This window comes from Schistosoma haematobium, chromosome 3 (genome assembly GCF_000699445.3).
Source record: "Schistosoma haematobium chromosome 3, whole genome shotgun sequence".
NCBI classification, from domain to species: Eukaryota; Metazoa; Platyhelminthes; class Trematoda; order Strigeidida; family Schistosomatidae; genus Schistosoma; species Schistosoma haematobium.
In genome coordinates, this window is record NC_067198.1 from 43,477,067 (window position 1) to 43,495,357 (window position 18,291).

General features: G+C 33.1%; 1 protein-coding gene across 2 annotated transcripts in view; it reads left to right on the plus strand.

Moving 5' to 3' along the window:
• MS3_00005834 (uncharacterized protein) overlaps positions 1-18,291 on the plus strand; it is a 138,900-nt gene that overhangs the window by 30,985 nt on the left and 89,624 nt on the right. For both annotated transcript variants that reach the window (XM_051213927.1, XM_051213928.1), the window contains 2 exons: positions 8,756-9,283; positions 17,636-17,665. In XM_051213927.1, coding sequence (XP_051069944.1) covers positions 8,756-9,283; positions 17,636-17,665 — 558 coding nt within the window. The remainder of the gene's footprint in view (positions 1-8,755; positions 9,284-17,635; positions 17,666-18,291) is intronic.

Below are 18,291 nucleotides of genomic sequence, written 5' to 3' on the forward strand. Positions count from 1 at the left end.
ATAGGCCACCGACCAGTATTCTCCAACCTACTCTGTCATGGGCCTTCCTTTCCAGTTCTATCAAATTTTTTTTCATTTTTCTCATGTCTATCTCTACTTCCCGGTGTAATGTGTTCTTTGGTCTTCCTTTTTTCCTTTGGCCTTGAGGATTTCATGTGAATGATTGCCTTGTGATGCATTTGGGTGCTTTCCTCAATGTGTTTCCCATCCACTTCCAGCGCTTCATCCTGATGCGAAGGATTCAATTACAAATCCCTATTTCTTATCCAGTTATTCTAATTGTAAACTGGGTTAATAAAATATGTAGATCAATATCTAAGTATATATTGTTGGGAGTCCTCGATAATTTCTCGAAATATTCTTTTCAGAATTCAAGAACATTCCATAATTTCATTTCTCTAGTCACATATACTCTTATAAATAAGTAATATCACTGATGCTTACACCATGAACACTGTAGCTCTAAAGTGAAAGCGTCAATTTATTTTGACTCAGTAAATGTGTTCCATTCTACATTGCATAATTAGTTTTCATGATTTGTGTACACTAAAATGAACGGGGTTTTCTTTTTACTTACATTTGAATATAAAAATCTAAACTGTCTCTTTCATCATGTACTCGGATATGAACATTAATAATACTATTCGGTTTTTCAAACTAAATAAATTGAAAGCAATTAGTCTCTTTGATAAATTTCGGTAATATAATAAGAAGACAAAGATTATCAGAACTATGTGATAATGTATTAGCACAATACATTTCGAACAATCTGATCATACATACTTGTTAGGAGAAAATGGCCGGTCGGACAATATTATTCAAAATCATCCACTTGAGCTACAAATGTTCTCCACCATCTCAATAAAAATAAAAGGTCAACTAGACTGGGAATGGGGGTAAGAGGAGACAAGGATAATAATAATAATGTGAACACAATTTGAAAGCTAATCACTCTGGATAGTAAGCCAATATTACCAGGGTAGGTTTAAGGTGAGAACAAACTTTTTGAATGCTCAACGAGGGGTTTGAATATTCGTATGGTTACGGATTCAACAAACCTTAGTATACAATTTTGTAAGACACCACAAAAGTCGAGTTAAGATCAAGCTTATGGCGTGTTTCGATTACATATTTGACAATAGAGGATGATGGGTGTCTATCCTCTATTCTTATTGGGTCACTTGATTCTATTTGTTTCTGCAACCATTTTGGTATATGTTCACACACCCTAATTTTGAGATCTTGATTGTTCCTCTCTATGTATGTGTGAACACACACACATTTAAATTGGTAAATACAGTGGGATGTGACATAATCGTTTTCATGTCTTTTAGGTTTTGGATGAAGCATGCAATATGTTTTGTTGATGACTGATTTAAGCCTTTGTTTCAATAAAAGTCTTTTAGAATCACCTCTAAATGGTAAGGTGATGTAGACAGGCTTTTTTTCTATCAAGGTTACAGTAGGTCTCATTGTACCATGAACTTTCCATCTATTTATGAATTTCAGAGGATAGCCATTTTCTATCAATATTTTATTTAGCCCCTAAATGCCCTGGTACGGCCGAGAGTGAGGAGAGTCAGCTCTCCCTCTAAAAATGCTCTCACATGACCACGTGCATACAACCACTCACAGGGGGAGTCCTACTCACTGCCTTCTCGTGGCAGGGGTGTTGTTTACGAAATTGAGAGGACGCAAAGCGAATGTCCAGCAATTTAACCTGGCTGGTTGACATGGAGAGTCCACTTAGGGGGCTTGGAAAACCCTGATTCCAAACCAGTGGTGCATATGGGCTCCAGTATCCTAAAGGAACAAATGGCTTATGAACCAATTGTTGGTCACTGGCTACCATGTGACTGCATCTCCTTACGTTGCTCCACTGCTTTGTGGATCAGACCTTTAATCGAAAGCTCCGGGTGTGACCCCCTAAGAATACCATCTGCTTCGATTTGGGCACCCGGGCAGTATCACAACCCTCACACATATCGAATGAGATTTGTGTGGCGCATATGTATTTGGTGCCTTCACGTACCAATATCTATGTGTTAAAATAAATAATTATGTAGCAACCTACTATTATCGTCAATGACGTCATTTGTACAAATACAATCAAGCTTGTTGAATTCATTAAGGTGGGTTTCAAACCCAAGACTTAATGACTGAAAGTTAAATTCTTTAACCAATAATTCATTACTTTAACATTTCAATTCATTATCTTGTTGATTCCGTAAGAATTCATTTCATATTGAGATTAAAATGAAAAATTCATTATTATTATTATTTCCAAGTTTAATTAACTTTTCATAAATCAACTTCATTTTTTAAGTGGTTAATAAACATGTATTAATGATTTATAAGTAGTCTTATTACTACAGTTCATATGTGTAGTGTAGTGTATGAGTGCCGTTGTGTATTTGGTTTAGTTTACATGTAAATCTGTCCTAGTTTTTGAAATTCCAATTGTGTTTTTGTTTTCTTTTTGAAAATAATTCACTCTATATTTTCTTTTCTTTATTCTTAAACACAAATTCATATTTGTTACTTAGTGTTTATATATGTAAATCTCTAGAATAAGGAGAATTAGTATTTCCTCTCTCTCTTTTTTCTCCTCTACGTTGTTTTCTCTTTCTTTTTTTCTTTCCTTTTCCCCTCTCTCTCTCTCTCCTTCTCAATCTATTACCGAAATGTATACAAAAGTGCATAAATTTAATTACATTTAACATCTCTTTTTATATATTTTCCATCATTCAATATGTACTGTTTGTACATGGGTTTCTTTTTTTTTTCTTCAATTTGTTTTATTCACGTTTATATTACAATAAATATGCTTTTCTACATTATACTATTTGATGTTAGACAGATTTATTTTCTTCTTTTTTTTCAAGAAAAAACAAGACATTACCCACGGTGTATACGATAAAGCGCTTCATTCATTTTCTACTTGAAGTACTTTGTTGTGATCTCTTCTCCCTCTCTCTCTCTCTTTTCTTTCTGTTTCGTTTTAATGAATTTATCAATGCTTCACTTTCTCTATGTTGTTGACTTTATTTTATGAAAATATGGTAAATGGCCTAATGTCCTAGGTTATCAGTATACAAATTGCTAAAGAATTTTCAACAGTTGAGATGATGAACCAATTGAAGCTAGACCACCATGAAAAACTTGGAAGCATTGGATGGCTATTTCGTCCTATTGTGGGACTCCTCAGCAGTGCGCATCCACGACCCCGCCTCGCGGGGTTCAAACCCAGGACCTATCAGTCTCGTGCCAGGCGCTTAACCAACTAGAAAATAAGAAAGATGCTCAATGTTTTGTTTAGTTTTCAGTAGTTCATTAGTTAAAAAATTAGTCCATGATGTGTAAAATATCCTAAACATTATGTGAAACGAGGATACACAAAAAGAAACATAAATCAATCTATACAAAATCACTTCAACTAAACATTAGTTGTTAGTTAACTAGAGACTTATTTTAAAGTACTCCCGAAGTTGTAATGGTAAATGATGATTGATGGGGACTGCATAATGAAATCGTTATCAACAGTGACATTGTATGATAGTCACGCTGTATCGCAAATTGATCGAAGTTGGGATTTTACCATTAGGTGCCAACTTATTAGTAATCTTAATATTTATAAGTTCTCTATGAATCTTGAAGTTTTTTGGTTCAATGCATATGGTGTGGCTGTGCGTGTGCATTTCTGAGGAGTTCAACATGAAGAGAAAGTAGCTGTCCAGCGCTCTCTAGTTTTTAACGGTACCCTAACTGAGATCACTTTGTGATGAATAGGACTTGCAAACTTGAGTTTTTTAGTAGCGCTTGAAATCTACCGTTGCGATAACTCAGTAAAATTATGGTTTTCGTGATATTTAAAAATTTTGAATTCTATTGTTTGTGTAGTAATAAATCTAGAGTCTTTTGAGGAGTTTCAACTTGAGACAAAAAATCATTCAATTCTTTATGTTATGAATTTCATACTACATATGTGTTATAATTAAGTGATTTTATGAGAGTTTTAATTTCATTGTGCAATAAATTACTAATCCAGTCAATTTGTATAATATCACATTACGTTTCACACAAATCACTCGAGTTCTTGAAATTACTGGTCATGTGAATAAAATACTTGTCTGCTTTTATTACATTCTACCACTTAGTCTCTTGTTTGTCTCATATTTCAGCCAATATTCCAAATTGAATATGAAAACTTCTACTTTCCACTATATAGCTGTCTGTAGATTCTTATCCAAATCGCATTACTTATCATTGCTTTTCTGAATAAATCATCTGTGGGTGGTAGTTATACTACTTGTAATTATTTTCAAGGTATATGAATGATCATAGTTTAAATCCTATGTTGATCTTAGTTAGAATACCATTAAAAACTTGGAAACTCTGAACAATCATTTTGTTTTTAGATGTGCTCATCCACGACTTCGCATTTGGAAACTGAACCCGAAACCTTCAATCTCGTTCACGAATGCTTAATTTTTAGAGCACTGACCCGGCATCCAACGGCCTTAACGTTTAAATTTAATCAATCCGCGATATTGTGCAACCCTCATTCATTTCCTGCAGTCTTATTTCTAACATGGTTGAACTGTATTAGTCACGGTTTCTCACTAGAACTCCAGGAGTTGCATCTTGAAGGCAGTCATTAGTGAGCACATGATTATTATGTATGAATGAGTTATGAAGTTTGGTGAATATTTTTCCTGTTAGTAAAATGAATGAATAGAATGAGATTGATAAATATATACGCCATGATATGGTGTAACTGAGTGCTGGTTGCTTACCAGACGAAATAATCATCAAGTGTGATTGGGTTGGTGTTCTCCATGTTGTATTTGAGGACCTTGGTTTTCCCCTTGTGTATGTTGAGGCCTACTGATGCATAGGTTGCTGCTACACTAGCTGACTTCCTCTGCGATTGTTCGTGCGTATAGGATGGGAGGACTAGGTCATCTGCAAAGTACAAATTGTTTCTGAGCTGTCCATTGTATTCCGTGCTTCTTCTCAGATGTCGAGGTCTTCATAATCCAGTCGACCATCAGAAGAAAGAGGAAGATATGTTCTATTCGGGAACCATTAAAACAATTTATATCACGGACTGATTTTAGTATGACAAGCATCTGAAACCAGGAAACTCTTTCGTCCCAGTACGAATTAGTTGCTCACCGCAAAGCCTGGGTCTAACCCCCAGTGTGATTGTGGATACACACTATTGGTGAGCCACACACTAGAATGAAACAGCTGTTTAATGTTTCTTGATTATCGATGATTGCCTCTCTAAAATCAATCCTTGATTTATACTATGAAAACTCAACATTTCCCACAAACTTCCCTATTAAGATTAATCAGTTATTTAGAAAATTTCGATTAGAATGTTTGGACATCTCTACGCTTGTGAAATTAACTGTCCATTACTTCACTAAACAGTCACAGAAAAGGTGTTTACTTGTGATTAGTGATCAAATATGCTTTGGTAGAAGCTGTCGTACCACATTAGCACGACATGAAAAATATTAAAGTAATATGGTAGCAACAGTGATACCGAAGGCTAAGAAACTGAGAATATGATTCAAAAAGGCAGAATAAAATGTTTGTTTAAAAGAACACTGGAACCCAGGTTGTTAAACATGGTAGAGAACAAATATAACTGCCGAATTGTGACTAATTCAAAGCCATATCTTCAAACGTCTACACTTTACTAGTGAATAATAATCAATTAAAAATTCATTTTGTCAGTCAGCTCCAAAAATATTCATTCTCTTTTTCTCTCTTCCATATTACCATAATTATTTGGACTTTTTCTCACAAAAGCTTAGGTACAATTGATATAAAATAAATGGAATATAGCTAGCAGTAGGATCCAAGATGCTCATTTTGTCCTGTTTTAGGGCTCGTCCCCTGGATGTGCCTACATCCCATACTTGATGCTCACCCCATAGCAACTACCGTTTGCTTTGAACGCCATCGCGTCATACACCTAGCTGTTGAGTTCGGATAGCCATTCAAGATGTTTTTATGCCAACCTAGACTGATCAAATTTCTGTCAAAAATATCAACAACGGGATTATCCAAACCATTCCAAATTAAATCAAAATATTATCCTTTCGTTTGATTCTATCATTATTATTCATATAAGCTAAACATCAGATTTAGATCTATATCTTTCTAGTCAAGTGGGTGAAACTAATTTAATTTATCAGATCGACTCTAGAATATGATTCCTCTCTCTCTCTCTCTGTACATATATATACTTAGTTTCTCTTTTACTCTTCTAAACAAAGTTTACTTAAAAATTGGGCTTGCTAAACTTCTTTTTTTAAGCAAAACAATGATATGACTACAAACATTTTCAGTCAATGATTTATCTTCGTACAAATCTTCAAATTAATTGCTCCACACCCCCTCATTATTTATCTCGGTTTTCGCCACGATTGCTATGGTTAGTGGTAGTAGTACTAGTGGTAATCTCAATAATGATCATAATAAATGTCTGATTTAAATGTGTAGATTAGCATAAATGATCTTAATACTCTACTTTTTATTTTCTATTCTCTTCTTTCTCAGCTCCTTATCCCCCTCATAGACACTTATTGTGATTGTATTTTTGTTCTCATCTAATCCATCATTGTTTATTTTCATTCTGATTTTTCAATGTGATCATATAACTTGTAATAGATGATGATAGACAAGTAGATATCAGAAGGGGTTTTATGGAGATTGTAGTAATTTCAACAGTTGAGATCATAAGTCAATTGAAGCTAGACCACAATTAGATATATTTGCTGTTTAACTTTAAACTAAGTGTTTTGGTTGTAATCACTGCTTGGGGACATTAGATGACATGGATCAAAATTAGTACCAAAGATGTAGATGGATTCATTCTGTCTTCGAAATTATTCCATGTTTTTTTATTTATTCTGGTAATTTATTCTTTTCGATCAATTCATACTAACTCTATTTGATCTTTTTGACTGTTACTGCTTTTATTACTCTGACAATTTTCTTGATAATTTCATCTCGCTTTTCTAATGTGGTGCAGCATATACTGGGTTCTACATTATACATGACTGACTAATTGAGTTAAACATTTATTTGTATCCAATACTTATAAGGGTGGTTAACATATTGTAGACCAATATTTTCAGCAAGTAGCACTAATCCCAATAAATAATGGTGGTCACTGACTGAAGTTCGTTCCAACTACGTATTCTAAGTATAACACATTAGACCTGGAAGTTCTGTTGTGCGTATTGACAAAAAGTCAAAAATTATAAAACATTCACTAATTTAGATAGAATAGGTGAAATATGAGTAGCGATGGGATCTAGAACGCATGTTTCATCCTGCTTTTGACTCGTCAGCTGGATTGACCTGTATTCCAGAGTTGATATTCGATCCGGAACTCAAACTAATTACCTTTTGTTTTAAACATCAAAGCGTTATTCAATGAGTTACTGAATTCAGTTAACACCAGCTCTAGGAAGCAGGTAAATCTGACTGATGTATTCCAAGCAGATGGTGAAACCCTTATCTTGAATTTCACTACTGACCATATTTAATCTATTTTATATAAACTTATGTAATAATACTCATCGAAGCAATATACTCGGACTACAAATCAATGATAACTACTAATGGCCTCATTGTAATTGTATGGGGCATATGTATTTGATGCCCTCTTGTACCGATGTTTATGTGTTCAAACAAATAAAAGTATGAAATAAGAAATAAATATACGTTCAGTACTCTGACCAATTTCATGAACTGTTACTTAGCGTTGATTTTCTTATTATACTCTTCATTCACCCTTCACCTGTACTAGTCAGTTAAGCATAATTTAATAGACAAAGGCTGAATATACATCATACATATCTCATTCGTCTAAATGTATTAAAGTTTGTAGATATTTAAATCTATTAATTACCTTTCATCATATCTAAACAGTATATTATAATACTACCCCTAACTCGGTCTGAAAAGTCGGAAAAATGAAAATTTCGCAAATGCGATAAAAATGATCTTGGTGGTCTAGTTATAGTATTTCGGCATCAGACAGTGGGTTTTAGGCGTTATTTAAGCCCTGACGCTCCAGGCTTGGCTATTTCGCTTACTACCCTACATATGTGTTGTATGCAGTATAAGTTATATGGCTATGTAGAGCTGGTCTCATATGAGGCTGGAGGTTCGCCATTGTTATTATGGATGGTTCGGCATTGCTTTGGCAAGTTTTGCTGGCTGTTCATGCAAAAAATTGGTTTGCTGGTTAACCGATTTCATTCATTTGACTGTCGTGTAAGCGAAATAGATCAACTTTGGCCTGTTCGTGCTGTGCATAATTGATTCACGCGATCATTGATCGGAATAACTATACATGTGATGTAAATGTGTATATGAATGGTGCGAATGGTCCACCAGGGTGCTTGGTATCTGTGTGGTTGCGCTACAGGATTGAGCTGTACTATTCAGATTGTAGCGTTAAAGCCTATACGGTATCTGGTTCCCCTGTTAAACGGGGTTGAGCTGTACTGTTTTGGTTTTTACGTGAAAGTCCGGATGATGTCTGGTTCTTCTGAAAACCAATGTGAAATTACCCTGGCCCACAAGGGTATATTATATAACTATAACATTCCTCGTACTTTACAATCAGATGATTATGTATCCATCATTGTAGAAATTTCTATTTGGTCATGCAAAAACTTTTTTTATATTATATGTATATATATTTCTTTCTATTAAATTTCAGGTATTTCAAGCGATCGTTTACCAATGACACTTCCTTCAACATCTATTAGCACTAATCATATTTCCCAACTTCAATTCAATGATAAAACTACATCAGAATATAATCCATCCAGCAGTAATAATCACCCATCAACTTTATCAAATTCAGTAACATTAGAAACAGAACAACATAATCAGCCTAGAAATAATGACAATAATAATACTAATAGTTTAATACAAACATCTGAGAATTCAAGGAAAGCTTTAGAAAATTTATTAGAAGCTGCTAGACATGCAATGTTCTCTTACTCCATTCAATCATCGTCATTGTCAGCTCCCTATTTGTCATCAATGCCATCATTGTCATCAACATTTTGGCATCAAAATCAACATATTACTACTACTACAACTACTACTACCACCACTACTAGTAATAATATTAATAATAATCCTATTAATAACAGTAGTGATGATCAAAAGTTGTTCAGTGTACAAATGAATAATTTCAATATATTAACTAATTATAAGCAGATGATACCAAAACGTGTCGGTAAGATTTTATCTAATCTATTTTGATATGTAAGCATTTCTTGACAAAGGATTATGGTAGTAGTAGTAATAATAATAGTAATATTTTATTTATTTAAAAATACAGACATAGGTACAAGAAGGTACCAAATATATATATGCCACACAAATCGAATGATTTGTGTAAGGGTTGGGATACTACGCGAGTGCCCAAATCGAAGCACGCGATGTTATTAGGGGGCCAGACCTGCAACCTTTGACCTGAAGGTCTAATCCACATGGCAGTGGAGCGACGTTAGGAGATACAGTCCTATGGTAGCTGATGACCAACAATAGGTTCATACACTATTTGTCCCCTCAGGATTTTAAAGCCCATGTGCACCATTGGTTTAGAACCAGGGTTTTTCAACTCCTGTTGATAGATCATCCATATCCATCAACCCGGTTGAAGCACCAGACATTCGTTTTTCGTCCTCTCAATTTCATAAACAACACCCCCATCATGGGAAGACAGTGAGTATGACTTCCTTTCAGTGGCTGTATACGCGTGGCCATGTGAGAGCATTTGAAGAGGGAGAACGGACTCTCCCCCTGCTTACATATTCAGTTATTGTTAGCGTCGTTAGTGTTTGTCTATTCTTTCCTTTTGTATATTCTAGTAAGATTTCCCACTCCATTTCCCTTCAACGCTTTTTTTTCTGGTGGATAATTAACTGATCTCTATCTCTCTTCCTCTCTTGTTTTTCTCACTAAGAAATCTGTTATTCATATTTGTTTTTTTTTAATTATTTAAAATGTCAAACTGTAATATTTGATGAGACCATATCACATGTAATACATTGTACTATCTACTTATCTTTTTATATCGATCTATGTTTTTTTACTTAACATCAATAAGCAATAGGCGTTAGGACCTTGTATAAATGTGTATTAGTTCAGTTTTCTAAACTTTACACATTAGAATATCTACAACCATGGTTAACAAGATGATAAGAATTAATTTCAACTATTATACAAGCATAAATAGGTGAAATATAGTTCAATAGGAAAAACTGAACAATGGATATCTCTCCTTATTATTTAACTTATCAGCAGTATGCATCCACCGCTTCATCTGGGATTCAATACAATTGCGTAACCTTTAGACTACTAAGTTGGTATCCAATAGTTTATATTCCTTACTTTGGTCAATGTTATTCAACCCAAGATTTATGAGAAGATGGAGAATGAATGCAACTATATCATTGTTCTCGATTTTGTGCTATGTTATCAAACCTTTCCAACTGTTGGACAACAATACAAAGATTTTACGGATGCCAACCAAGATATCTGCACTTGCGGACGCATGATTCAAACTTACAATCACTGACTTTATGCACTGAAGACAACTCGTAATCTTTTCTCCTGGGATTCTTTTTTCAAATCTACTGCTTTTTCAAGCTTCAGTCAATGTCAAGTTAGGCGATCATTAGTAGTAATTCAGGTTAGATTTCAAAATTACGTTAATTTCTGCAAATAAGATAGTGAGTGCTGGATTGTCAGTCGGTTGGTCCATTTTATTACAACAAATAAAGTTCAAATTGGCTGCTTGCATATAAATCAACACCATTTTTATTCTGTATTATGGATCTAAAATGTTTTCCTTGACATGGGAAAAAAATACATTTATATCAATGAGCTATTCTTATTCTATGTTGAAAATTGATTCAGACACAACTACTGTATGAGGTCGTGTTTTCCTCGAAAGAGATACCGGAAGTAAACTGTCTCATGTATCTGAAACATATATTATTTAAAATTATAAGTACTGATGTTAGATGTTCAGCACTAGTAGGCAGGAATTCATCCTTAGGCGAGATTTTATACTAGTTGGTGCCCATCAACAAAATATACCTACAGTTTTCAAAAAAAAAAACTAATACTCACTTAATTTAATCAAATTTGAAGTCATTGAATATTCATCTGATTCATATTGATAGATGTAGACAATTTAGTTTGCTTCCATGTCATAACTGAAGACTTCACATGATATGTCGGCTATAATGACAAAGATAAGTTTACTCTTTATCTTATTTCTAGAACCTCAATTCCAATATTCTTTTATACATACTTTTACATTCCATCTTTGTTTTTTGGAACCATATACTCAATGTTTAATCTTTCTCATCATTATTAATCCCTATATTATTATTATTATTATTTCGAATTCTTTGATTATAACTGACTGAAATCATATTTCCACTAGACATAGTTATTCATTGTATCCTGTTCTAGTAAACGTTTAAATAGAATCAAACAAACAAACACAATTACCAACTGTTATCATTCGACGGTTGTTTTTTTTCTCCCCTCCCCCCTCTCTCCCTCTGCCACATACACCTTCCCTACCTGTTGTATTGTATGTCGTAAATTTGCGGCATTTTTATCTTACTTAATAATAAAAAAAATTTTCTACAGTCACTGTTGTTCTCGTTTTATTATTATTCTTATTTGTTGTTGTCGTTGTTATTATTTTCTCTCTGTGTTCACTCCACTGTCTTTGTTAATCAAATGTCCAGACAATTTCCTCTTTTTTCTTCTTTTTTTTTCTTCTAATGAGAACAAATTCACTTTACTCCTAGTTGTAATTTGTTTGAAGTTTTATTTAATTTTAGAGATTCCATTTTGAAACTGCAGAAAAGCAAACCATCTCTTATTCATTATTTATCTATTGCTTTTTGTCATCATTTTTTTCTTGTTTTGTTTTTCTTTTCTTTCTTTTTTCATTGAACTGAATCACAATGTTTTCTCTTTAAATTTCTTTATGTTGATGGTTTTATTATTTATTTGTATGAATTTGAATCTATCTGTTGTTAATGTTATTGACAGAATGGAGAAGATTTGTAACTTAGGTGGATGGTTTTGATGAAGTTTTGTTCTCTGAGTTGAACGATTTGATTATGAAGGTTTCATCGTTTTTCTAAACAACATCATCAGCACAAACTTCAAAGTGAAGTGAAGTGTTCGAATTTCTTCAAATATGGTTCATAGCTTGTTAAACTAATGGGTGATATAACCAAAAACAAACAAGTAAACAATGGCAAGTTTCAAGTCAATAATAACCAATCAACATTGAGGTCTACAGGACAAGCTGTAAGTCATATGTGGAGAAATTCGAACACTCGACTTCTACCTGAAATTTGTGCTGATGATATCGTTCAGAAGAACGATGAAAGCTCTACGACCAAACCATCTAGCTCAGAGAACAAAACTCCATCAAAAGTTCTTAATGTTAAAATATCAAATTTTAATCAGTCTCTTTTGGCATATATTCATTCTGTTTGTATGTGTATCTAAGGTATATACAAGTGACGATTCTCAAATAGGACAGAACGCATTTTCTGGATTCGATTACTAGTTATTATTCAACTTTACTTCAAAACTTTTGACTTAATGATTATGTTAAATGAATCCTCCTAGGATGCACATATGTGAATAGAAATTGATCGAAATTCACTCCTTAATGTAAACAGCAGAAAGTTTCCGCACTGCACAAATTGGTGGCTACCGGAACTTTATATTTCAATAAACAACGAATTAGGTGTTTAAAGAGAAAGTTACTGGGTTCTAATCGTGAGATGGACATCAACACTAGAAAACAGATACATCCAACTGATAAATCGCAAAGAAGAACGTTCTGTGTCAATCTGTCATTTATAGACAATGTAGAAGTTCGAGTGGAAGTTCATCTATCCAGATTTTCATAACTCAAAACAGCAAATCCCGAGAGGAAATCTATAATATGACAATCCAAAGGTGGAAGAATATTAACTCTAATGGGATGCTAAAGATCTTTAATTGAGTTTGAAATTAACAATTGAGATAGAAATATGAATTTCAATAGTTGAGATCATGATTCAGTTGAAGCTAGACCACCATGGAAAACCTGGAATCACCGGACTGACCTTTTCGTCTTATTGTTGTACTCCTCAGCAGTGCGCTTCCACGACCCTGCCTCGCAGGATTCGAATTATTAGATATACTGTTAAATTGAAGAGGAAAACAGCAAATATGTTTGTGAAAATAGAGTATCGAAATAACATATTAAAACACTACTAAGCTATTCAAAACATATAACCAGTAAAAACGAAGAGTATAGAATACAAACAAATCAATCTGAAAAAAACTTCAATGATGATAGAATATTCGAAGAAAATCACTCACAGAACAATTCATCAGAACATATTGATTTAATTCTTTTTTGTTGTTGGATAACTTATCAGCTGATTTTGACACCAAATAAACATTGATGATGTTGTCCAGAATATCAATGAAGATTTTTTACTTAACCTATCGAATTCAATTAATTCAATTCTTCATGGATTTCACTTCGTTAAATCATTCAATATTAACTTCTAATCAACATTTATATTACAATCAATAATCATCATATGGTTAACTAACTACTTTTCATTTACATTTAATTACACTGTAATAACAATAACATCTATATGATTGAATGGTTTTATTAATGTTACAGTGATAATGAACAATAATGCCAAATTTACATTTAGGTTTTCTAGACCAGATTCAGTTCTTATTGGAGACAGTGATTATTTTTAACAAATACTCACTAAATGTTACTACTTATATAATTATATATATTATTGAATAGTAACAAATGTAATACTGTTCTATGTCTATTAATCAGTAAATCTTATCATCAGTTACATTTATGTTATAAAACAAGACAATAGGCAGGAGGTATGTATATTTGTTACGAGAAGTTACAAAGAATTTACATTATATATATATACAACTTTTAATCGTCCATTTACATGTTCCGATGTGTTCTGCAATCTGGATTATCTTCCCGATTGGTTAACGATGTGCTTTAAGTGCACTGGAACTAACTCTTCACTCTGTTTGACAATTGTTGCAAGTTTGACACTACGTTCCTATACACACTGCTTGTGTGAGTAGCATCCACTACAATATTATATCACAGATATGTAAAAGTGAACGATGAAAGGTGAACTAAATTTCTACAAAAACGATATAAGTTTTTGTATGCAAAGATGGACAGTGGAATCCAGGATGCGGTACTCGTCAGCTGGATGTACCTGCAACCCAGAGTTGATGTTCACTCCTAGATTACACTGCTAGACACTATCTTTGCTTTAAAAAAAGCTTGTGACTTAAGGCTATATCGAGGCAATCTGTACAGGATGTACAAATGTCAACATAAAACTGATCCATTGCAGTCCTAAATAACAATAGGAAGATACAAGTAAAACAACACCAAGTGAATATAAGTTTTCATTATGATAATCACAATTTGATTTTCATCGTCACAGATTTATTTCATTTAGAGTAAAATTAAAAATCCGACAATGCATTATAGATAGATATTTCCTTGAAGTTAATAGTCTTCTTAGTACATCCACTACAAAGTCCACTTGAACATTATTAGTATTATTCATATTGTTAAGTTTGAAGAGACTACATTATCACCCGAAACCGGCGAATGGAACAAAGGTCAGCAACACAATAACAAGACAAACTAAGCTATTCCACCACACTCCTGTCCTGCTAACTAGAGGAAGAAGAATATACATATTCAAAAATATATATTCCACAAGCAATATAAAAAATGATCGAACGAGCATACAAATCATGTTTATATATACAGTACAAACATGTCCTTAGAAAACGTCACAAAATGGCTCACTAAAAGGGGAAACAAAGCACCAAACGCTGGAAGGGCAGTTTGCGTATCAGTAGTTCAGTCGACTTTTGGTAACGACGAATCTCACATAGGGCAACTGTACCAGGACGATAACGATGAGGTTTCTTAACACCACCTGTAGCTGGCGCACTTTTACGTGCTGCTTTGGTAGCTAATTGCTTTCTTGGAGCCTTCCCTCCTGTACTCTTACGGGCAGTTTGTTTCGTACGTGCCATGACTGTTGGAAATACAAACTAAGGGTAAACGTTAGGGAAAAATTGAGAAATTCGAATTTTCATAATGAAATTACAAAAAATAGGACGTTTACCAAATGATTTCTAGTGATCTAGCATCCCCAACACATAAGGATCCATGTTCTCGAAGTACTAAACACCTTTCCTCTCATTCCACCTATGCTGTGTGTTTTTTAATCCTCAAATTATTAATTTATTATTGTTTCTTATTTATATAACACCAAATGGTTTCAGTAACGTTATTTCTCGTATCAACGTTAAAAATTGGAAATTACCATTATCCTACACACATTGTAACAAAAAAAACTTTGATAAACTGATGTATTTTCTATTCTGTAATCAGTCTTCACTTTATTATTATTATTATTAACTTTATTCAATACTTTTGGTACAATATAGAATTCTCAGCACAAAGTATTTCAACAAGTTTCCGTTTCTTTCTTCTTGGTCGGTCCTAGCGATCGCCAGTTAGATGTTAGCCGTTCAGTAAATCGACATCTAAATAATATTCATTCTTTTCGATGAATAGTGTCAGCTATCACAATATCTCTGATTGTATTTGTTCCTAACTTTTACAGTGAAAGGTCATAAATGTGCTTGAATAAGTTATGCGATTAATAGTCATAATGATGTGTTATAACAAACAGACAAACAAGAAAATAGATAACTTGTTGAAATATCTAAATGGTAACAACAGGTAGATCAGATATTCAAACAAACCACCAATAATAGTTTACTTATTTTTGAAGCTTAAATTTTTAATTGATACTTTCTTTGCTTAATTCTTTTCAAAATTCAATTTGTATTTTTCAACTATGAAACTATTTGAATTCATTTGGTGTTGTTTTACTTGTATCTTCTCATTGTTATTTAGGACTGCAATTGATCGGTCTTATGTTGGCATATGTACACCCTGTACAGATTGCCTTGATATAGCCTTAAGTCACAAGCTTTTTTTAAAGCAAAGATAGATAGTGTCTAGCAATGTAATCTAGGAGTGGACATCAACTCTGGGTTGCAGGTACATTCGGCTGACGAGTACAAAACAGGACGAAATGTGTGTCAAACTGAATTCCATTGATAGTTACTATCCATCTTTGCTTATGAAACTTTTTATTACCTCTGCCTAATAATATAGGAAGTCGCTCGTGTGTGTGTGTGTGTATGCATGTGTCGGTTCATGAAATATTCTAAACTTGTACAAATCTTGATTAATTTTAGTTTTTAATTTCAATTTCTTCATGGAAACTTTTACATTTTAATTAAAGGTATTAATGATTATTGATTCATAGGATTCTAATTGATTGAAAAACATTATTTGAGAGAAAAAAACACTGTTATAATCAAAAAGAAACCTGCCATTTTTTGGAATTTAATTGCTTATTTTATTTCAGTATAATTATTTGTATATTTCCCTATTTGTAAGCTTATATATTTAGCATTCTTGAATGCTTCTATCTTTCTTAAATTATTGTTTAGTAATTATGGATTGATTACCTAGTTTCCTTTCATTTATATTCGGTTTATATAATCTATGATCAGTAAATTACTTTATATTATTATATAAATCGTTTGACTGAACAAATTCAACAATAAGCCTTATATTGTCTGTCAATTCTGACCACTATATCATTCAGTGAGTCAACAACGTAGAACTTCGTGCGTATGCGCATCAGTTCAAGTTGCCATACCATATTAGCACACAGATACAATTGGCGATTCAAATCCCATAGTCGTACAGGTAGTAAAAAGTATAAGCAGTAATCGAAAACATTAGGGTTTGAAAATGTTATTTAAGGAGTATAATCCAGTGTAATAAATTTGGAAGGAGAAAAGAAGGGATATGAAGAATTGAGAAGATTAGAATTTGGGAGATTACAAAGAGTAAATGCACCTGCGCGATGGTAAACGATTCTGAGCCATGTCATTCAAGGTCTCTAACCATCGGTTGCTATCATCTCACGGATCACAACCACATAGTCTACACCTACGAACATGGCTCACTACACTTCTCTGTCAATTCATCGATTTGTGCCATATCTCCGTCTGGCCACCCCCTCCCTAGCTTTCTTCCAACCTTACACTATCTTACACCATAAAACATCGCACTTCGGGGTAGTCGGTGGTTGGGCATAAGTAACACATGTCCCAGTATCATTAATAAATTAGAAAGTTATCGATCCTACAAACGAAATATGTAGTAAGTAGTCATACTTCTATAGTTATTAACCTGACCACATGAGGACAAAATAAAAAAGATTTCATCTTTTTGAAAGATATAACAAATACTTTGGATAATAAAATATATTGTTTTCGGTAAGTTATGTCAAATTGTCTCTGTATATATATATACTCTTAATTGCACTATAACTCTTAGTTTCATGTATGCATTATATCGCTGATTTATTTTCAGATGCCCTGCGGAAAATGTTACGACTTATCGGTAATTACCTTATATCTCCCTACTTTCCCCCATCTCATTTCACCCCAGAGGTTTCCCCTTGTTTTGTTTTGTTTTTATTGTTATCTCTGTAGCTGTGTATTAGATGTGATTATTTTCTTGTCCTATTGTATATTTCTTGTTCAGTTTATTTATTTATTTATTTCATAAATGTTCATTTTTGTTTTATATCTAACTCACCAGTATTGTATACAGTAATGTTATTAGTTTAATGGTGATTAGTTTACATATATTCGTACATATATATGTATATGTATGTGTCAATGTTTGTCTATGAATGCAATTCATTGAATTGATTATGTAATCATTTCAAATTATTATCAACTTATTTTCTATGTCTATGTATGTCTACATGATTTTCGTGTTGATATACTAGTGTAATTGTTTCGTCCTCTTCCTCCTCATCTTGTGAGTGTTTTATTTTAACTTCTTTCTGTATATTTTCTCGGTTAATTTATTTAAGTTTATTTGTGTTAGAGAATGTCTATTGTTTGTGTTGAATAATAATAATAATAGTTATGATTATTATTGAAGTGTAAATGTCAGTCAAATTCTCTTTGACAGACAACATACTGGTAATATTGTCAGGATCAAAATGCTTTTAGTTA